Genomic DNA, 22,610 nt, shown 5'->3' on the forward strand with positions numbered 1-22,610 from the left:
CAAGAAACACGACATACACACCAATGACACTACCAGCCACCAGGTTTTCATATTAAACTTGTTTTTATTGAGTTTGATTAACAAATGGGTTGGATTAACAGGGCGAGAGGGGAGGGCGAGGCACAGAGCTTGACCTGTGAACAGCAGAGGGGAGTCAATGTGAACCAAGGAGACAGTTTTGGGGAGGGGATGGCTGGTTAGTTCAACTCCCCCCCTCCCACCAAAAGGTCTCCCTATCCTGAAAACGGCTTCTTGGGTGGAGTTACGAGAGGACTCATAGCTTTTTTTTGGGGGGGGGGGGGCGACGAGGCTGGCTCCCAAGAACGAGGGAGGGGCTCGGAGGCAGCTACAAGCAGGGGGGCAAGGGGGGCCGAGGAAAAGAAATCAAACATGATTGACAGGGACCAGAGTAATCTTGCCCCTATAACTCTGCAGAGGGCAGGTGCCCAAGTCATTCCAGGCCCGGCGGGGGTCTTCCTGCCCCCCCCACGGTTGCAGACAAAATAGGGGGGCTCCAGCAAGGAGGAGGAGGGGAAGGAAGATTTAAAAGCCAAGCTCAGCAACCAGAGTGGGGGACACCCCCCCTTAAAAAAATTAAAATTTCATGGGTAACCTCCCAAGCATAAAAGTGACAAAAACGTCTACAACCACCCAGCAGATTTTCACAAGGGGGGGGACCCAAATATTAAAAACCAAACAGCCCCTCCCCAACACCCCCCCGTGACCCTCAACGGAAACGCTCATAAAACGGGACGGGACAAGCGCAGCAGCTGGGTGGGCGTCTCGCTTGGGGTGGGCATCGGGGGAGGGGAAAGGGAGGGGGAGAAAAAGGGGGGCAGCTTCTCACCACCTCCCCCTCCTCAAAGTCTGCCTCTCTCCTGGTGAAAGGAGGATGAAAACGCCCAAGGGAAAGAATGGCAAAAAGAGGGGAAGAACCGAAGAATCAATCTCTCTCTCTCTCGCATGCGATGGTTTCCTTCCTTCCTTCCTTCCTTCCAGCAGTTTTAAATATTTCTCCTTTTCTCTCTCTCTCTCTCTCTCTCTCTAAGTGCAAATTTTCTCAACTTTTCTTTGCTTGCCAGGGGGGGAAAAAATAAAAAAGCAAAGGTTGTAGTGTGGCTAGCACCCGAGAGGAGGAGGAGGAGGGCAGGAGAGGGAAAGCAGGTCAGAGAAAGGGAGGGGGGAGAGGATAACAATAATAATGATTATTATTATTATTATTATTAAATCAGCATCCAACTCTTGGGGAGAGGAGGGAGGAGAGATTTTTATTATTTTATTTTTGCTTCTGGGATGGGGGGGGGGTTTTGCTCTTTTAAAAAGACCACAAAATAAAAAGTTTTTTTTCTCTTTCTCGTTTTAATTCAAAAGGGAGGATGGATCCGAAGAGGGGAGGGCGGGGGTCGTTTGTTTTTGTTTCAAAAGAAGGGAGAGAGAGAGAGAGAGAGAGAGAAGAAAAAAGGGGGGCGGTGGGGGGGGCAGAAAAACCAAGATTTCGGGTGGTTTTGTGGGGGTTTTGGGAGCCCAATCTTGACAGTCTGCCAGTTGTGGATTCCTCTCTGGTTCATTACAAGTTTTGTTGCGGCTGCGGCTTGTGGTCTGCTTGGGAAAGAAAGAGGGGAGTTGAAAAGCCCCCCCCAGGGAAGAAAAGACACACACAGACACACAAGACCCCATGTCCATACCTGGACTCACCTGCGGTTCCTTTTATTTTGCCATGGCTTTGATGGCGACAGCAGCTTCCTCGGTCATTGCAGACAGAACGGTGATCTGAGGGGTGGTGGTGGAAGGAAGAGAGCAGGTCAGAAGGAGGAAAAACTCAAGGGGGGGGGTTCTTTCTCTGCCCCCTCACCCCCCTAAAAAGCAAGTCCCCCTCCTCCCCTCAACCCCAGCCCTGAGACTTAGAAAGAGGTCTTCCAGCGCTGGTTCTCCTCTTCGGCTCAATTTCTCAACAAGCTGGAAGGAGGGACTACAGTGCCCAGAATCCCCCACCTGCCTGCCATCTTCCCTCCCCGTGGAGGCTTGCTGGGGGATTCTGGGAGTTGAAGCCCACCCACCTTCACACGGCCATAAATAAATAAATACCCTCAGTGGCAACTTCCCTGGTCCTTGGCCACACTGCCCCTTTCGCACAGGGGACCCGCGACCACGTGTGAGCGCAAACTTTTTCCGCCGCTGAGGGAGGGAGTTTTGGGGGCCTTTTTAAAACGGCCTTTCGGGCCATCGTCATTCAGGGAAATCACTGCCGTTGATAAGTGAGTCACTCGGCCATTAAGTGAATCAAAACGGGCACTGTGGGATGTTGCGACCGCCATAAATGTGAACCAGTCTGAGAAACCATCACAAGCTGGACACCCCCCCTTTTCCCCCTCTGATATCGTCATAACTTCCAACGGTTGCTAACAGAACCGCTGTAAGTCAAAGGCTGCCCCTACAGGCATTAGTCCTCAACTTAAGACCACGGCTGAGCTGGTCACTGTTGTTAAGGGAGACATGTGTTGTGTGATATTTTTTCGGTCCTGTTTTTACGACCTTTTCTGGCCCTCACTTGTTTAAAGGCGCCACTGCAGTCCCACTTAGCGGCGGTTAAATGAATCTGGCTTCCCCATTGATTCTGCTTGGCAGAAAGACACCAAAAGGGGGCGCTGTGACCGTCATGAATACGAACCAGCTGCCAAGTGTCCGAATTTTGATCCCGTGATGGGGGGAGGGGGGAGGGTGTCACGCTGCAAAAAGCAGTTTTTCAGGGCAGCTGTAACTCTGGTCACTAAGCGAACTGTTGCAAGTGGAAGAGTGTGTGTGTGTTTGTGTGTGGTTCCTTCTTGGGAGTGAGCCCAAGGAGGAACTGTTTGACCTGTGAAGACTCCAGGCTGTCACCAAGACTTTAATTTAATTGGCTTGACTTCTGTGCCGCATGATCTCAACAAAGGAGAGGGGCTTCGTGACCCCCCCCCCTTGGCCCTGAATGCTGGGCCAGGGCAGGGAATGCACAGCGGTGGGGATGGTTCTGCAGCAGCGTGGGGTCAACCTTGGGCTCCTTCTGATCAAACATAAAGAAGGACGAAGCGACGCACCGGCCAGCTCCGAAAGCCAAATACCAAGAGCCGCCCCCCTTCCCCCGTCATAGTAAAGGGACAAAATCCACAAGCAGTGGGACAATTGACACACCTCGGCAGCACCCTCCCCCACGCAGTGACAGCTGACATCGAGGTCAACGGCAGAATCGCCAAGGCAGACGAATGACCACCAACAGGTGGAACCGACGTGGAATAAGCCTGGCCACAAAGCTCAAAGTCTACCGGGCAGTAGTGCCAACTCCCCTGTTGTGTGCCAGTGAGACTTGGACTGTGTACGGGAGGCATGCTGGGCAATTGGACCACGGCCACATGACCTGCCTCTGTGTGATTCGGAGGATCTAGTGGCAGGAGAAGCAGCCGGACACTGAGGTCCTCTCCAGAGCAGCCCTGCCATCCATGTGTTTGGTTGCTTTGTCACGAACGTATCGGTGGTATACAAAGATATAACAACGTTTATGTACATGATGCTAGTAAGAGAGAAACATGAGGGCAGGGGACAAAGGCACACTGGTGCACTTATGCACGCCTCTTACTGACCTCTTAGGAATCAGGAGACGTCAACCGTGGACAGTCTAAGGGGAAAGTTTTGGGGGTCAGGGGATGATACTACAGAGTCAGGTAGTGAGTCTCATGCATCAACTACTCAGTTACTAAAGTCGTATTTCCTGCAGTCGGGTTTGGAGTGGTTTACTTTAAGTTTGTGTCTGTTGTGTGCTTGTGCGTTGTTGTGGTTGAAGCTGAAGTAGCTGTTGACAGGAAGAACGATGTAGCAGATGATTGTATGGGCTAATGCTCAGGTCAAGTTTAAGGCGACGTAGTTCTGGGCTTCCTAAACCCAGGATTGTGAGCCTAGTTGTGTAGGGAGCGGAAGGCTCTTCTCGTAAAGTATCTCTGGATGTTTTCGAGAATGTTGATGTCTGAGATGTGGTCTGGGTTCCAGACAGATGAGCTGTGTTCGAAGATTTCCCACCCTGCAGATGAAAGGCCAGACACGGTGGGCAGGCAATGTTGCTAGGATGCCGGACCATCGCGTCCCTAACAGCTGCTCTGTGATGAGCTGCCTGAAGGAAAGCGATCGCATGGGGGGCAAAGGAAGTGTTGCAAAGAGACGTTGAAAATCCCTCGACATCCACACCTCCTCCTGGGAAACCCTGGCACAGGATGGACCCACGTGGCGCATGATGGCCCACCAAGGCTGCCAGACAACGGGGGCCAGAAGCACATTTGGAGCGGAAGAGAAGCGAGCACTCCGCAGAGCCAGAGCTGCAAATGTGGGCGACGATGGTGCCCACACAGGGGGCAGAACATTCCGTGCCCCTACTGGCCTTTCCAGCCACCTACGGACACATCACGTACAGCCCACAGCCCATTGGATGTCTTCGAACATGACGGACGAGCACAGTCATCTCCACATACACATATAGCCATACATACAAATACACACAGCCACACACACAATTTCATTCTGATACTTTAACCAAATCCATATTTAAGTGATTGTGTGAACTCTGTGGCCGCCAGGCACTAAATCAGGTTTCCAACCGGGGCAACGTGGACGACGTGTGGACTTCAACTCCCAGAATTCCTCAGCCAGCCACATAGGGTTAACTTCCTTCACAGACGGTGGGAATGCAGTGAGCGTCATCTATCTTGACTTCAGCAAAGTGGAGCAAGGAAGAGGATTCTGGGAGTGGAAGTCCACCGGTCTTAAACCAGGAGTCTCCCCCACCTTGGCCATTCTAAGACCGGTGGACTTCCACTCCCAGAATTCCCCCAACCAGCCACACTGGATCACTTCCTTCATGGATGGTGGGAATGCAGTGAGCGTCATCTATCTTGACTTCAGCAGAGTGGAACTAAGAGCTGGCAGGGGAATTCTGGGAGTTGAAGTCCACAAGCCTTGAAACTTGCCAAGGCTGGAGACCCCTGCGCTGAGCCCCCCCATACCAGTATTTCTTCTCCGCTGTCGTATTTCTGTTCAATCTCCTTGCCCAGATCTCCCTCAGGGAGACGCAGATCTTCCCGGACATCCCCGCTGTCCTGGAGCAGAGAAAGGTAGCCATCCTGGATCCCAATAAGCTGCAAGGGGAAGAGGAAGAGGAGGGTGAGCACAGGGGCCTCCTTCCTCTCTTGGGAAAAGCCCCCTGGAAGGATTCAAATCAGTCAATTTAATTACCACCATCATTTTAATTAATTTAAGATTTAATTTAAGGGCGTAATTATAGATGATTTATTTATTGGATTTCTATGCCGCCCTTCTCTGAAGACTTCGAAGATGATGGTTTAGAGCTGTTTAACTATTTTATAAGGGGATACGGTCTTTATTGTCTGTATTTATCAATTGTATATTGACTATTGTTCTGCCCTTTGTTAAAAAGGCATTATAAATTATTTATTATTATTATCATCATCATCATCATCATCATCATCATCAACTGTGCCGCTAGGCTTGGGGCGATTAGACTCTAAGCTTCTGGCCAATGAATGTTACGTATGGTTGTTGTTTCAGTGGGTATGATTGGTTTTTTAATAATACTGGGTTTTATAGGCTACGTAGTACATTTAGTTTTTTAAATTAATTGGATTTAGACAATTATATTGTACTGTTCTTCTTTTTATATGTTGTAGGTTGCCAAGTCCTCCGAGAGGGGGCAGCATTTAAATCCAATCACATAAATAAATAAATAAAATTATTGGGGTGCAGCTCATGCAAACCCCAAATCCCCCATCTCAGAAAATTAAGAATATTACATGCAATCAATAAAACAAGGATTGTACATAGAACAATACTGGACCTCCGACAAGTATCAAATCATGGCTTGAACTATCTTGTCTTGCCTGTCACAATCCTCCCTCATATATTACATTCACCTTTCAAGGTGCGTTACTGAAATAAATGAACCTTTGCACAGTATTCTAGTTTTTTGAGCTTCGCTTGTATAAGGCCAAGGGCTACTGCTACTACGCCACCGAGAATCGTGCTTCATGAAACGGGGGCCTTTCTAAAATTTGTAATAACTAAACTTAAGAGACAACAGTGTGCTGACCGCAATCCACCCACCCCATCCTGAAGCCCACCTACCTGGAAGTCATTTCTCTTGATGTTGGGCACGTCCATGTTGTGGGTGGAGGGGCAGATGTCTTCATATTTTTTCCCAGTGAAGATGTCTATGCCGACGAGATGCACCTGGGAGGGGCAGCAGAGGGAGAAAACGGCTTTAGAGCGATGCGAGGAGGAAGAGGAAGAGGAAGAACAACGCTTGGGTGTCCCTGGTGGCTCTTTCTGGCCAACGTTTCATGACCCAACAAGGGAACGTCACCAGTGATAGAGGAGGAGGTGGTTTCTCTGAGCTTGGCTGTTTTCTTGAAGGTGTTTCATGACCCAATCAGGAAGTGGGTCTTCTCCAGGTCCCGTCAACTAAACAATGCCGCTTGGCGGGACCCAGGGGAAGAGCCTTCTCTGTGGCGGCCCCGGCCCTCTGAAACCAACTCCCCTCAGAGATTAGAATTGCCCCCACCCTCCTTGCCTTTCGTAAGCTTCTTAAAACCCCCCTCTGCCACGAGGCATGGGGGAACTGAGATACACTTTCCCCCTAGGCCTTTACAATTTTATGCATGGTATGTCTGTATGTATGATTGGTTTTCATAATAATGGGTTTTTAATTGTTTTTAGTATTGGATTATTATTGTACACTGTTTTATGATTGCTGTTAGCTGCCCCGAGTCTTCGGGGAGGGGCGGCATATAAACCCAATAAATAAATAAATAAATAAATAAATAAATAAATAAATAAATAAATAAATAAATAAATAAATAAATAAATAAATAAATAAATAAATAAATAAATATCCCCCCCCCCCTCCAAGGATTTGAACGTCTTTAAAATAAAAATAAAATGAAAACTAAAAGGAGGAGCCTAGCAAATGCCTCCCGGAAAGAAAGGAAGCAGCGAAGGGTTATTCGAAATAGCTGCCGGGGGCTCTGAAAGGCTCTTATATTCAAAGCTGATTCCCCCCCCTCAGCTTCCGTGGCAACCAGTAATGGGCTGCTTGGGGAGGGGGACACGGAGTGGGGATAGTAAGTTTCTGCACTATTTATTGAATAATAGTTTTTTCATTGTTCTTCCTTATCTACCACCTTAGTATGATCCTTAATAGCTTTTAACATAGGAAACATTTAAATAGTATGTGTTCACCCATCAACGTTTTAATCATTATCTAGAACTTTCATAGCAATTAAAAGAAAATTGAGCTACTTGCCTAATCTGTTATCATACTGAACCTTGTGGGACTGGAACCAAACCTTAAAATGTTACGATGCTCAACAATGATGCTGTCTATCATTCGTCCTTTTTGTGGCTATTTTAAATAAGGAGACTTAACGAACTGAAAGAGTCCAAGTGCCTATTTGAAAACCTATCTTGGTCGGACCCAGTCACATGACCTTTAAGCAACCCCGTCACAATTGTGAAGCCACTCCCACCCAGTCACATGATCATCCAGCCGCCCCGAGTCTACAGAGAGGGGTGGCATACAAATCTAATAAATAAATAAATAAATAAAAATAAAATAAGTCACGCCCAGTGTGGCAGTAAAATTTTTGGGAACCCATCAGTTTTAAAATGAGCGACACTAAGAATTTCTGAGGTTTTAAAACAATTGTTGTTGTTCAGCATGTGAATTGCAATTTATTGTTTTGAATTGTCAGGGACCCAAGAGTCATTGAGATGGACAAGCTGTAGAAATGGAATGAATCAAAACAAATAAATTTTATTTATTAAACTTAAGCAACCAACTCTCATGGAGGGGATTCACAGCAGGCCCTCCCCCACATTGATAGTTCTTGAGAGACTTGAAAGAATTAATATGTGCACAGAGACAGACAGACAGGCAGGCAGGACAGACATCTGCAGCCTTGTAGTCTATTGGGGAGAAAGCCTGGCTTAGAAACGATGGGTGGAAACTAAACAAGAAGAGAAGCAACCTAGAACTATGCATACCCAGTTGTACATCTCCACCCCATGTCCAGTCAGCGAAGCAGTGGAAGTGATGTGCCGGTGTCTGGAGGCTGTTGGGGCCTGGATGGGTGTCAACAAACTCAAACTCAACCCAGAGAAGACGGAGTGGCTGTGGGTTTTGCCTCCCAAGGACAATCCCATCTGTCCATCCATCACCCTGGAGGGGAGTCATTGACCCCCTCAGAGAGGGTCCGCAACTTGGGCATCCTCCTCGATCCACAGCTCACATTAGAGAAACATCTTTCGGCTGTGGTGAGGGGGGCGTTTGCCCAGGTTCGCCTAGTGCACCAGTTGCGGCCCTATCTGGACCGGGACTCACTGCTCACAGTCACTCAAGCCCTCATCACCTCGAGGTTTGATTACTGCAACACTCTCTACATGGGGCTACCTTTGAAGAGTGTTCGGAAACTTCAGATCGTGCAGAATGCGGCCGTGAGAGCTATCGTGGGGCTCCCTAGATTCGCCCACGTTTCTTCAACACTCCATGGCCTGCACTGGCTGCCGATCAGTTTCCGGTCACAATTCAAAGTGTTGGTCATGACCTATAAAGCCCTTCATGGCATTGGACCAGAGTACCTCTGGAACCGCCTGCTACCGCACGAATCCCAGCGACCGATAAGGTCCCACAGAGTTGGCCTTCTCCTGGTCCCGTCGACTAAACAATGTCGTCTGGCGGGACCCAGGGGAAGAGCCTTCTCTGTGGCGGCCCCGGCCCTCTGGAATCAACTCCCCCCGGAGATTAGAACTGCCCCCACCCTCCCTGTCTTTCGTAAACTACTCAAGACTCACTTATACCACCAGGCATGGGGGAGTTGAGACACCTTTCCCCCAGGCTTTTTTTAATACTTTGTTTCATGTTTGGTATGAATGTGTGTTTGGATTTTTTTTTTTAAATAATGATAGGGTTTTATATGTTTTTTAATATTAGATTTGTTCTACTGCTATATTGTTTTTATTACTGTTGTGAGCCGCCCCGAGTCTTCAGAAAGGGGCAGCATACAAATCTAAATAAAGAAAGAATAAAGAAAGAAAGAATTAAGGAGAAATTTCCTGACAGTCAGAACGATTGATCAGTGGAACTGCTTGCCTCCAGAAGTTGTGAATGCCCCAACATTGGAAGTTTTTAAGCAGATGTTGGATAACCATCTGTCTGAAGTGGTGTAGGGTCTCCTGCCTAAGCAGGGGGTCGATCTAGAAGACCTCTAAGGTCCCTTCCAACTCTGTTGTTGTTGTTGTTGTTGTTGTTGTTGTTGTTGTTGTTGTTGTTGTTGTTGTTGTTGTTGTTATTATTATTATTATTATTATTATTATTATTATTATTATTATTAACATAGCCTTAGAAAGTCTGTATTTTATATAGATAATCCTCGATTTACCCCAGAATTTATGCTGGTGTGCAGTGAAAAATCTGTTCCAGGAGTTTTGCGCCTTTCCTCGCTGCGTTTGTTAAGTGAATCAATTGCAATTGCTAAATTGATAGCATGGCCATTAAGCACACCTGACTTAACCCTGGGAATGCTGCAACGGTGGTCAATGTGAAGAACAGTCGGTCCCAAGTCCCTGTTATTTTAGAAACATAGAAACATAGAAGACTGACGGCAGAAAAAGACCCCATGGTCCATCTAGTCTGCCCTTATACTATTTCCTGTATTTTATCTTACAATGGATATATGTTTATCCCAGGCATGTTTAAATTCGGTTACTGTGGATTTACCAACCACGTCTGCTGGAAGTTTGTTCCAAGGATCTACTACTCTTTCAGTAAAATAATACTTTCTCATGTTGCCTTTGATCTTTCCCCCAACTAACTTCAGATTGTGTCTCCTTGTTCTTGTGTTCACTTTCCTGTTAAAAACACTTCCCTCCTGAACCCTATTTAACCCTTTAACATATTTAAATGTTTCGATCATGTCGTCACTTTGAAAGGTCGCTAAACTAGCTCTCGTAAATCAAGGACTGCCCGGATATCTCAAGCGCTGAAGGTGGCCAGACGTGCTTGGACGCTTTGGAGTGAAGGAATTAATCTTTGACTTTGGGCCTCCTGAGAAACTCTTTGTTGAGAATAATCCTGACAGGCAGATCCTTGACTTACAACCGTTCGTTTAGTGACTGCCCCCACCACGGCACTGGCCAAAGTGACACTTAACGACCATTGTGGCACAAGAAACCCCCTACCCAATTCATCATTAAATGGACTACGGGTAGTTCTCAACTGACCACTACAATCCAGCCCCAATATTTCTGAGGCTACGCAACAAGACTGTTCAATTTGGCCCCGCGTATGTGACTTTCCTTGCCACGGTTGTTAAGGGAATCCTTCCAATTAAATGAGTTTCACAGTTGTTAAGTGAATCCTGCTTTCCCAACACACACACACACACACACACACACACACACACTGGCTTTGCTTGTCAGAAGGTCGCGGTCAGTTGCCAATTTTGAGCATGTGACCCCGTCAGCTGCCAAGCGTCAAAATTTTGATCCTGCGACCACCTGGAGGTGCTGCAACCGGTGGTGAAAAACAGTCATTCTGGGGTGCCAAACTCCTGAACCCCAAATACCCCAAGTTTAAAAAAAAAAAAATCCCTTGCAGAATATAACCTGTTTATTTATATTTATATTTTATTTCTATTTTCTTTGCTGTAGATGGTTCATTTTTTTTGTTCTTTTTGTCTATCCAAATACACCATTTATCCCATACTTTGTAGTAGTCAGTATCTGTTATATTTTTATCATTGTGTTTATGATTATTGTTAACTGCTCTGAGTCCTTTTTGGAGTGAGCAGCAGATACAAATTATGAATGAATGAATGAATGAATGAATAAATGTCTACAAGAAGTCACAAATGTCTACAATAATGTCTACAAAAAGTCTGCAAGAAAACCCACCCAGCTCAAGAGAGCAGCCAAGGGCCCCACAGTCCTTCCTCCTCTCCCCCTCTTAACACTGATGATGTTTCCTAATAGGGCCTTGAAACGCCTGCAAAAAAAAAAACCTAAGGTCAGAGAAAAGCTGCCCAGGACTCTGGTCCTCCTCCATCATCTGGCCAGCTGCACAATCACACACACACACACAGGCCCCTTGCTTACTTTGGCATGGCCGTGCTTGCCCGTCTTCGAGGTGGACATCTCCACAATCTTGCAGGGACGCCCCTTGAGCACCACGAAGCCGTTCTTGCGGAGGGCGGAGCACTGCATGGGGAAGGTGGCGGAGGCGCCGGCATCGCCGGTCTCGAAGTCCAGGTCATCAGCCATGGTGGATCAGGTGTTGTGGAAAGCGCTGGAGGAAGAGGAAGGGGGAGAGAAAGAAAGGTCAGGGGAGGAGGCCAAGTCAGAAGGAGAAATAAACCCCGCCTCGAGCTGGGGGAGGGGGGGGGGAGAAAATGCGGAGGGGGCAACCTAGGGGGGGAGCACGCCTTCTTCGTCTTTAAGGCCTGCTGCTCCCAAAGCTGGAAGGGCAAGGGAGACCGGACGAGGCCTTGGGACGGATGTCGAGGGTCTTGCAGGCTAAACTGTATCCAGCAATGGTGGAGGGGATGGGGTAGGGTGCCTTAAATCTTAACTAAGGGGAGGGGGACCAGGAAGGGGACAGGATAGTAGGGTTCAAGTATTTTTTTTTGGGGGGGGGAGATGGAAATTAATCAAGGAGAAGCAACCTGGAACTAAAGAGAATTTATTTTTATTTAATTTTTTTTTTGTTTTCTTCATTGAGTTTTACAAAGTAATAAATAAAAGGTGTACACGCCACAATATCTTTCTTTTTTTACAGATCTTACCAGTTTCATCATATTCCTTATATTTCCATTTTTACGTTATATATACTGCTCAAAATAAATAAATAAAGGGAAGACTCAAATAACCCATCCTAGATCTGAAAGAATGAAATATTCTCACTGAATCCTTTGTTCTGTACGAAGTTGAATGTGCTGATCACAAAATGAAATTGTCAATCAGTGCCGCTTCCTAAGTGGAAAGATTGATTGAACTGATTTCATTATTTTACAATTTAAATTCCAGAATTTTCCCCAAACAGCCAGATATATATTGTGTCCAATATTTTTCGCCCATGCGATCAAGGAGTTCTTAACCACCTCCTTCAATTTGTCTCTTTCTAATAAGTATTGTTAAATTTTTGTTATTATCATTTGGTCTGGTCCCAATATTTTATCTAATGGTTGTGTTGTCAGATCAATACTGGCACCTTCGTTGTCCTCATTATATCTAGATTTAATCTGTTTGTATGTCCACCGATCTATTTTATAATTTAAATCTTCCAATTCTTTTCTATTTTTTAATTCACAGTTTGGGTGTAAAATGTCTCTATATTTCCATGTTTTGGTGGGATCAATCAAATTGGGATATATTATAGCCCATTTGGTATTTTATGCAAACTAAAGAGAATTTAATTTAATTTAATTTGACTTATATGTCGCCCAATTCCATGAGACTCAGGAAACCACCTACCAGTGAGGATAATTAACCAGTGGAACGACTTGCCACTGGAAGTTGTGGGTGCTTCATTGCTGGAGGTTTTTTAAGAAGAGACTGGATAAAACCATTTATTACCATCCCAGATTGGGGTGGGGGTGGGCTGGATTAGAAGATCTTTAAAGTCCCTTTCCAGCTCTGAATCTGATTCTATTGTCATGGCTTCCCTCTCCAAAAAATGTGAGCACCCCAACGAATGGAAGGTTGTCGGGATTTGGCATAAGGGTCTCCCTGCCTTGGTGGGGGGTGGGGGGGTGGACTACTAGAGGACCTCCAAAGCCCCTCCCTCATTCTGTGTTCTACATTGACGCAGTGTCTTTTAAAACTGCTTCATATGGACAAGAACCACCAAAACATTTCACCTATTCTCCCAAAATTGAGGCAATGCCAATTTAAAAAGAAAGACAAAAAAAGCCCCACTATTTTACCAGACCATAAGGTACCACCGGACTTGCTTTCCTAGCTCAGCCATATTTGATTTACAACCCTCTTTGAATTGAGAGCGTACAAGTTCACCCAACCTTCTGAGGCAGGGGGGTTCCACCTTTGGGGCACTTTTAAGATCTATGGGGGGGGGCCCTTCAACGCCACTTCAAGAATTCTGGCTGGGGAATTCTGGGGGTTGCAGTTCCCCAGGACATAAAGCTGCCAAGGTTGGACATATCTGGGTGTAAGGAAAATCCTACAGGTACTGAACCAGATGCTGGGCTATTTGGGGTAAGGGGCGCGGAGTGGCCCACTATGCTTTTGAACAGGAACTATGGAGGCGAGAGACAAAACGGTGCCCAAATTCAGAGTCCAGCTAGGTTTTGACCCAGGGCGTGTAATTTTTAACCCATCAAAAAAGGAAGCTGCCAAGAAAACAGCTGAGTTAATTTAACGATGAATTAAAATTAATCTTTTAAGCGGAGCAGAACCAGCACCCGACAATGCCTTCTCCTGTAAAAACTTTCTTTTTCCAGCACTGCTGATAAATATTTCAGGCTCTTCCCCCAGTGCTTTCCCATCCAGGCCATCTCATGACCACTGCACACTTGTTAAAAATCTGTTAAAAGGACCATACAGGGAGTCTTCGACCTATGACCACAAGGGAGTCCTAAAATTTCTGTTTGTTAGGTGAGTTTTGCCCTGTTTTTATGACCTCCCACCCAATTCTATACACAAATATATACAGGTAAATCCTCAACTTACGAGTTCAATTGAGCCCAATGCTTCTGTTTTGTGCAGTGTTTCCCAACCTTGGCAACTTGAAGATATTTGGACTTCAACTCCCAGAATTCCCCAGCCAGCATTTGCTGGCTGGGGAATTCTGGGAGTTGAAGTCCAAATATCTTCAAGTTGCCACGGTTGGGAAACACGGGTTTAGTGAAACATTTGTCAAGTTTTACCCCTTTACGACCTTTCCTGCTCCTGTTGTCAAGTTAGTCAGACGGTCATCATCATAAATATGCATCAGTCACCAAGAGTTTGAATTTTGATCATGTGACCACGGGGACACCACAATGGTCACTAAGTGTGAAAAGTGGTCGTAAGTGATGTTTTCCCCCCCTGGTGCTGTTCTTAACTTTGAACAGTCAGGAGGAGGACAACCCCTGAGGTCCACCTTTGGCACAACCATGACCTGAATGAAACGAGACTCTCACCCAGTCTACTTTCTCTGGCCTGTGAGCCCCTCTGGTCACTGAGCAAGACGCCTGCAACTCTGCCCCCCCCCCAAGGACAACAGCCAGAGACTTAGCAAAGACCCAGCCAGTATTCCTTTCGACCACACCTTCTGCTGCGACATGGACCCTCCGGGCTCTATTTTGGGACCTCCTGCTCCACAGTCCAAGCCAAGAAAGTTGACAGCTTCCAACCCAGCCACCACAGGCCATGTGGATCCCCAAGCATATCCGGTCAAAATATTATTCCCCAAATGTGCCCATTTCTGAAGCCTGGGGCTGCCTGAAAGGGGAGGGGGAATAAGCCAAAGAGGGTTTGAGGGAAAAGCTCCTTTTTTCTTTAACTGAAAGAAACTTCTAACTCAGGTTTAGCAAAGACCGGAGATTTCACGCCCCAAGGAGCCTGCTTTTACTAAAAAGAAACATCCACCTGGCCAAGATACAAATCAGGTTAATTGCCTCCTGGAGCAAACAATCTTCCCTAAGGCTTCAAAGGTCCAAGTGCCTGGACGATGCTAGAAAACCCACCACCCTAAGCACCCCCAACCCTCTCAGAGCCCCAGAGTGTTTGGGGGGGATTAAAACCAGACCCTACCCTTCTGGGAAGGCATCTAACGCCAAGCATATCCGCTTGCCATCCGGGGGGGGGGGGGCTGCCTGCCGTGGAGGACCAGACAAAAGGGGGTCCAAGTGAAGGCCGGCCAGCCCTCCCTGGCTGGAAAACCCCACTCCTTTTCCGTGGAGCCACTTACTCGGGTTAAGACAAAGCCCAGGAGGTGGCTGTAGACACAGCTGCTGGCTCCTTATTTATTTATTTATTTATTCATTCGCCGCCCAATCCCGGAGGACTCCTTCTCCCCCAGCCCCCTCCTCACTTGCTACTCCAAGGACCTTCCTCAGGAGGAATGATTAGCCCTCCCACCCTGTGCAAGTGACCAATCTGAGTCTGAATTGGGGGGGAACTGACTAACCCTTGCAGGCTGACAGCGGCTCCTCAAAAGGCCAGCCGTAAGCCACGGGGCGGCAGCCATCTCTCTTTGCCAAGCGGGTGGCACCGGGGAAGAGGTCCGGCTGTTGCTGCCACCGCGGCTACCACCATGTGGTTTTAAATTTGGTGTGCTTCTGCAGACTGAGGAGCGAAAGGGGGGGAGAAGGAAGGGAAACGAGGCAAGAAGTTTGCACCCACTTTTGGTAGAGAGAGAGAGGGAGGGAGAGAGGCAGCCCCTCCAGTCCGCATGTCAGCAGGGAGCCTCCCCTCGGCTCTTGCCAACCCCAAGCATGATTCAGCTAAGCTGCCACTGCGGAGAGACAGGCTCCACCACCACGTGACCGGCTTTTGGGGGGAGAGGGGGGAGCAGAAAGCAGGAGGAGGAGGAGGAGGAAGGGAGCCCCACTTTCGATCTTGACCCAAGCTGATAGTTCTGCGCAGGGGCTCCCCACCAAGATATCCTGGCCGCTTTGGGCTATCTCCCCCAAACAGGTTCTCCTGTGCCCTCAAAGTCTGCTCCAGCCTGAGGTCTCTGCTTCCCCCCTCCTCAAATGCCCCCCCAAGCGTAGAGAAAGGAAAGCCACTAACATGGGTGCCATAATCAAACCCACACACACACACGCACCATCACCCCCAAACTGGGCTGCCATGCAAGCGAACGCCAAGCCTCCCCCCTCTCCCCCAAATGCCCTGTCGAGATTGCACTAAGGTGATGTTTCCCACGGGTGCATGCTTAAATAACACCCCCCCAATCAAAGGGGGAATCCCACTGGGTGGGGGCAGAGGAGCCTAAGTTTCCACACTTTGAAATCAGGGGTGGCTACTTTTAGGACCTGAGGGACTTCAACTCCCAGAATTCCCCAGCCAGCAACTATGTTGGTGAGGGAATTCTGGGAATTGACGTCTACCACACCTGCCAAAAGCTCAGATTCTAAAACCCTGCAAGGCTTTGATTGCCATCAAAAGGAGAAAGAAAGTTCAAACCCAGCCCTGTCCTTGCCCTTTTTTCCCGTTCTTTTTTTTAAACCACCCTTTCTTTCTTTCTTTCTTTCTTTCTTTCTTTCTTTCTTTCTTTCTTTCTTTCTTGCCAGTCACCGTCCAAGAAAGCCTTTTGTTTCCATCCACCCTCTGCATTCCTCTCCCTGCCCCCCCTCCCCAAAATGTCACCCTGCCCCAAGAGGCTTGACACCCACTCCCAATACCTTATCTAGGCAGCAATCTAGGTAGTAACTGGCACTAGGAAGGTGAACTTTGAAATTGCAAATTAAAAAAAAAACCCTACTCAAATAGGCAAAGACCACCAACCCACCCCCAGCACCACCACTCAAAAAACCAACCTTGTGTCCCACCGGGCTCCCCTCGCCCCCTCCAAAAATCAGGGGGAGGGGCCTGGCGGTCTTTCCCTTTAAAGGACAGCCATGTGCTTTCTCTCCCCTTTATGCCCCCCCCCAAAAAAAAGACTGAGGTCACACTAACCAGCTCTGCCAGGCCTAGAAATCTGCCTATTTTGGGGTTTGCAAAAAGCCACAGCCACACCACAAGGGAAGGAAAGGAGGGAGGAAAAAGGCAGTTTAAAATGCCTGTGTTTATTTCAGCCAATATTTGGGTCTGGGGGAGGGAAGGAGGTGGGGGGGGGGGGTTGGCTCTGACTGAACCCCAGCTCCCTTTCTTGCCCCACCTCGGCTGCTTGTCCCTTCCCCAAGGCAATCTTGGGAGGGGAGGAGGAGGCATTTCCAATCAGGACCCCCTCTCCAAATTCAGGCACCCCTTCCGGGCTCAACCCACCACACACACTCCTTTTGATCTCCCCATTCCAGGAAGACTGGAACTCACCCCCTCCTTCCCAACAATCCTCCACCACCACCACCACCCCACCTCCAACGACCACCAAATTCAGGCAGCCCTTAAAAGGTTTCGACCCAGGACAGGCTCGTTTTAGGCAACCCCACTTCCCAGGAAGACCAGAGTTCACCCCCTCCCTTCTCCCAAGGACCCCCACCCCAAATTCAGGCATCTCCCCTCTGGGTTCAACTCACCAAAACACGCCCCTTTTTACCCAACCCGACCCTCCAAGGAAGATCAGCCCTCGCCCCTCCCTTTCCCAAAGACCCCTCCCCCCCCCCCGCCAAGACCCCCGCCTCAAATTCAGCCAGCCCTTAAAAGGGTTCAACCTAGATCAGGCTCCTTTTAGGCGACCTCCCCCCTTCAAGGAAGTCCAGATCTTGCACCCCCCCTCTCTCCATCCCCCTTCCCTCCTTTCCCAAGCCCCCCACCACCACCATCCAAGGACCCCACAACCAATTCAGGCACACACACACACTCCGGGTTAAACCCACCAAAACACGCTCCTATTTAGCAGACACCCCCCCCCCAATCTCAGATAGGCCAAAACTCGCCCCCCTCCCTCTCTCAAAGACTCCTCCCACGTCCAAAAGCCCCCTCCCCAAATTCAGCCAGGCCTTAAAAGGGTTCAGCCCAGGACAGGCTCCTTTTAGGCTACACCGCCCCTTCCAAGGAAGACCAGAGCTCGCCCCCCTCACTCCTTAACCCTCCTTCACCCAGCCCCCCACCACCATCTAAGGACCCCCACCCCAAATTCAGCCAGAGGTTCAACCCAGGACAGGCTCTCTTTAGGCGATCCTCCCCTCCCCACGCACTCTAAGCCCGGAGCTCGGTCCCACCCTCCTTCTAAGACCCACCCCAATCCGAGGTCAGCCCCTTCCCCTCTTTTACACCCCCCTCCTCTTTCTCCCAAGGGCCCCCTGCGGGACTACACGGCCCATCAGGCGCAGCGAGGCCCGCTCCAGGCAGCCCCACGTGGAAGGACCCCCACCCCTCAACTTCACTGCCTCCCCCTCCCCGGAAGCCCCTCCCCTTCTCTCTCTCGCCCCCGCCCCGTGACCGGGTCCTCCCTCAGGCGCCGCCGCCGCTGCCTCCCTGCCTGCTGGTCTGAGGCGGCCGCCACGCGGTGAGGCCTCGGGGGCCGCGCATGCCCGAGCTCACCCCCCTCGCCTCCCCCCCGCCCCACACCGGCCTTTCTTAGCCCCTTCCTCTTCGCGAGCCCCCCCTCCCGCCGACCCCCCCCCCCTCAGCGACTCACCCGCCCGCGAGCTCAACCGCCGCCGCCGCCTGCTGCAACCCAGCCCCGCAGTGCGCACGCGCACTCCTCGCCTCTCCCGCTTGCGCCCCCCCCCAAGCTCCCGACGTTGGGCGCTCGCGCCCCGTCGCCCGCACGCGCACTGGCAACAAACGCCCAGAAGCGAGAGGAGGAGAAGGGAGGAGGAGCGTTTTCCGGACGTGAGGCAGGGGGTGGGGAAAAGTGAGACGTCACGTTTGCGCCTGCGTCGAGAAGGCTTGGCTGGTTCCGAGTGCGCGGCGAGGCGCCCGCGCATGCGGGGTGGGGAAAGAGGAAATTGTTGTTTTTTTTAAAAGACCACCCCTAGGAGACGTCCTGCTTCGTAACTTGGGGGATGGCGTTTGAGGCAGTGCGCAAGCGCGTGGAGCGGCCTTCCGTCTTTCTTCCCTCCCTCCTCCCGCGGCCATTTCCTTGAGATCACGCATGCTCCCTACGCCGCGCAACGCTCGAGTTTGGTGGCCTCGCAGCGAACACTCCGCCCGGCGTGCAGATGCCGCGAGAACGCATGCGTGCCTCGGCTGCTGAGGCCGAACTCCCCTCCCTCCCTTACCACCGAGTGTGCGTGGCGAACTGCCCAGAGCGACGCGCCCAAAGCCCTTTTCCCTATCATTCGGGCCTCGGCGACCATCTTGCCAGTACCGCGGCCGCCATGGTTGCCCCGGCAACGGCGGCCTTCATTCCACGCCGCTCCCGAAGCTGGGAAAAAATAGGGCTTTTGAGAGGAAAATAAAGCGATAAATCTGTCTAAAATCAAATAAAAATGTTTGAGATTTACTGAGGGCAGGAAGGTTGGTGCCAGACCCATATAGCAATGCCAACCTTCCAGGCCCAGCTCTGGCTCTGAAAGGGGCTGGAACTACAAAGCCCATGCTCCCTGGCTGGCACCTGGCCTTTAAGTGGTGCATTAGGGTGCTAGAAGTTGGAGCAGGGAGTTCCAGTACCCAAACCAAGGCAGGCAGGGAAATGGGGGATTTCGGGGTGCAGCTATCCCCCCCCCCAATGAGGGCCATGGAGGATGGACTTTAAAAAACAAACAAACCCATGATAACTATTTATTTATTTATTTATTCTTTTTTTTTCATGCCGCCCTTCTCCTTAGACTCAGGGCGGCTTACAGCAATAGCACTTTTTAACAGAGCCACCAGTCTATTGCCCCCACAATCCGGGTCGTCATTTGACCCACCTCGGAAGGATGGGAGGCTGAGCCAGTGATGAGATTTGAACCGCTGACCTGCAGATCTACAGTCAGCTTTAGTGGCCTGCAGTACTGCACTCTACCTGTTGCGCCACCTCGGATCATGCATTGGTATTACAAAACCTATGTTTCCCACTATTAGAAAGTCCATCCATCGTGGCTCCTAAGAGGATGAACTTTGTGATACTTGAAGCATGGTTTTTGTAATACTATTGCGCCGGCTAATTAACATGGGTTTTCTTGTATTCTTCTTTTTTCTTGTATTCTGTACCTTTCGTTCCCTGTCCAATTGTCTCTCCTTATCTCCTCTATCGTATATCTTTTCTTCCTTTCATATATCTTCTCTATTTTTATATCTTTCCTTCTATCCTTTTCTTTATATATAATACTACATGTCTATTCTCTTCAATATGTATTGTGTATTGGACAAAATAAATAAATAAATTGTGGGGGCAATAGGCTGGCTCTGTTAAAAAGTGCTGTTGCTAACATGTTGTAAGCCCCCCTGAGTCTAAGGAGAAGGGCAGCATAAAAATTGAATAAATAAATAATAAATTGAATAAATAAAATAAAATACAACGTCCATCCTCTGAGGTTTTCACAAGTCAGCCTTCTTACCCCGAAACAGAGGCAGAGGTCTCGCTCTTGCCCCACATCCCTCTTTTCCCACCCCCCACTCCCCAACATTTTGCTACATTTGGGTCACGGTCTCCCTGCTTGCCTCACAGGATTGTTGTAGGGAAAATATGTGGAAAGATTAGTCTTTGACGAAAAGAAGGGCTAGTGGACATATGATAGCAGTGATCCAATATCTCAGGGGCTGCCACAAAGAAGAGGGAATGAAATTATTCTCCAAAGCATCTGACGGTAGAACAAGAAGCAATGGGTGGAAACTAAACAAAGAGAAGCAACTCACCAGGAAGTCGGGGAGGTACTTTTTAAAAACTATATATTGGGCTTTTTATGTTTTTGTAAACTGCCCATAGTCACTCAGAGGGAGTGAGCTTTCATATAAATTCTCTAAATAAATATTTATCATATGGCACATTGGCATATTTCAGTAAAAAGTAACAGGGGGCTAAAAAACGCAAAGTCCAGTAAAATCTGGGGAGATTACAAGCGTCGTATCTTAAATTGCAAACATACTTGAATTTCATTTCTTGCAGGTAGTTCTCTGAACTTGGAAAAAAAATGTTGCTAATTGAGAGAATTGTTAAATACGTTCTGTTCCATTTTACAAATTTTCTTGCTTTGAATAGTCCCTAAACAACCATTGTAAGTTGAGGACTATCTAAAATAATTAAAAAATAAATTTAAATAATTTTTAAAAATTGAGATATGCTCTCTCCCTCTGAGTTATTTTATAAGACAAGATAAAAATGTAACAAATGAAATTTGTCTTCGGCATCATTAACACCTTGCTTCTACAGGCAGTCCTCGGTTTACAACAATTCATATTAGTGACCAAGGTTACGTAAGCACTGTTGTAACTTACAACCATCGCAGCATCCATACGATGATCATGGAATCAAAATTCAGACGTTCGGCCACTGACTCATATTGATGATGGCGGCAGCATCCCAGGGGGGTCACACGGTCCCCTTTTGTGACCTCCTAACAATAGGGAAGCCGGATTCGCTTAACAACCGTGTTATTAAGGTAACAAATGCAATGATTCGCTTAACAACCTTGGCAAGAAAAAAAATATCATAAAACGGTTAAAGTCACTTAACAAATGTTTTTGATTTAGTGCCAAAAATGTTTGGCTCCATCGTGGTAATAACTCAAGGACTACCTGTTTACGAGGATGTTCCATGTCTTAACGGTCCACGCCGGTTTTCATTTCTTCCTGGAGGGTCCTCCGAACAATGGAGCATGTCAAAAGGGCAGATGGGACATCAGGAGCAGCCCAAAGCGTGCCCGTTGTCTCTCTCTGGACAGAAGGGGGCAGAACATGCCAGCCGGCACTGCCTGCCAAGTAAAAGGGCACCAGTCAAAACCCAGCCGGGAACTGGCATGCTCTCTGCCAACAAACACTTTGTGGGTGTGTGCCATTCATTGTACGTTGTGCAGAATAGCCAGCAGAATTGGCATAAGCGACCAGTTAGGTCCCACAGAGTGGGTCTTCTCCGGGTCCCGTCAACCAAACAATGTCGCTTGGCGGGGCCCAGGGGAAGAGCCTTCTCTGTGGTGGCCCCGGCCCTCTGGAATCAACTCCCCCCAGAGATTAGAATTGTCCCCACCCTCCTTGCCTTTCGTAAGCTGCTTAAAACCCACCTCTGCCGCCAGGCATGGGGGAACTGAGATATTCTTTCCCCCTAGGCCTCTACAATTTTATGCATGGTATGTCTGTATGTATGATTGGTTTTTATAATAATGGGTTTTAAACTGTTTTTAGTATTGGATTATTGTCATGTGCTGTTTTATTACTGTTGTTAGCCGCCCCGAGTCTGCGTAGAGGGGCGGCATACAAATCCAATAAATAAATAAATAAATAAATAAATAAATAAATAGTAAGTAAGTAAATAAATAAATAAATAAAGAAATGGTATGGAAATTTAAGCTAGTTGCATCTGTATTCAGGTAGTTCTCGACTTACATTTAATGCACACACACTAAATTTCCGTTGCTAAGCAAGACCATGGGTAAAAGTGAGTTTTGCCCTCAGTTTACAACCTTCCTGGCCACAGTGGCTAAGGGAATTCCTGCTGGTGTTTATTTGTTTAGAAAAATATATTGCCACCTTACTTGTACATGGCGACTCAAGGCGCTTGGGGTTTTTCCAGATGCACTTGTACACAGTTCTGCAGAGTCTTTGGCTGAGGCCTGGAACAAGGCTGCAGCAGAGACTCTTGATCAGATTGCGCCGTTGCGACCTCTCTCTGGCACTAGACCCCGTAGAGCTCCATGGTTCAGCGAGGAGCTCCGGGAGTTGAAACGCCAGAAGAGACGTCTAGAGAAGCGATGGAGGAAGCGTAAGTCTGAATCCGATTGAACACTTGTAAGAGCTTTTATTAAGACTTACAAAGTGGCGCTCAAGGTGGCAAG

General features: G+C 48.4%; 1 protein-coding gene across 6 annotated transcripts; it reads right to left on the minus strand.

The window, feature by feature from the left end:
* Positions 1 to 44: 44 nt before the first annotated feature.
* Positions 45 to 21,453, minus strand: EIF5A (eukaryotic translation initiation factor 5A). Of its 6 annotated transcripts, none has more exons than XM_070729473.1 (6): positions 21,358 to 21,453; positions 11,185 to 11,374; positions 6,160 to 6,264; positions 5,025 to 5,156; positions 1,696 to 1,770; positions 45 to 1,599 (listed from the first exon to the last, which is right to left on the minus strand). In XM_070729473.1, the coding sequence occupies exons 2-5, from the start codon at positions 11,347 to 11,349 to the stop codon at positions 1,708 to 1,710; spliced, it is 465 nt and encodes a 154-aa protein (XP_070585574.1). In that variant the 5' UTR covers positions 11,350 to 11,374; positions 21,358 to 21,453; the 3' UTR covers positions 45 to 1,599; positions 1,696 to 1,707. The 6 variants fall into 6 exon arrangements, with proteins under 6 accessions (XP_070585574.1, XP_070585577.1, XP_070585578.1 ...); XM_070729476.1 differs by lacking the exon at positions 21,358 to 21,453 and adding an exon at positions 18,332 to 18,493 and having other exon boundaries at positions 1,686 to 1,770; XM_070729477.1 differs by lacking the exon at positions 21,358 to 21,453 and adding an exon at positions 18,332 to 18,493 and having other exon boundaries at positions 45 to 1,602; positions 1,686 to 1,770.
* Positions 21,454 to 22,610: the final 1,157 nt, after the last annotated feature.

The sequence above is a fragment of the Erythrolamprus reginae genome, chromosome Z (assembly GCF_031021105.1).
Source record: "Erythrolamprus reginae isolate rEryReg1 chromosome Z, rEryReg1.hap1, whole genome shotgun sequence".
In the NCBI taxonomy this organism is placed as follows: domain Eukaryota; kingdom Metazoa; phylum Chordata; class Lepidosauria; order Squamata; family Dipsadidae; genus Erythrolamprus; species Erythrolamprus reginae.

What these genes read in the sequence shown, in the direction of transcription:
- EIF5A (XM_070729473.1), bottom strand. Translation starts at nt 11,349, where the DNA reads ATGGCTGATGACCTGGACTTCGAGACCGGCGATGCCGGCGCCTCCGCC. An exon ending in TCAAGAGAAATGACTTCCAG is followed by an intron (nt 5,157 to 6,159) that starts GTAGGTGGGCTT and finishes TTCCCCTTGCAG; the next exon opens with CTTATTGGGATCCAGGATGG. An exon ending in ACAGCGGAGAAGAAATACTG is followed by an intron (nt 1,771 to 5,024) that starts GTATGGGGGGGC and finishes ACCACCCCTCAG; the next exon opens with ATCACCGTTCTGTCTGCAAT.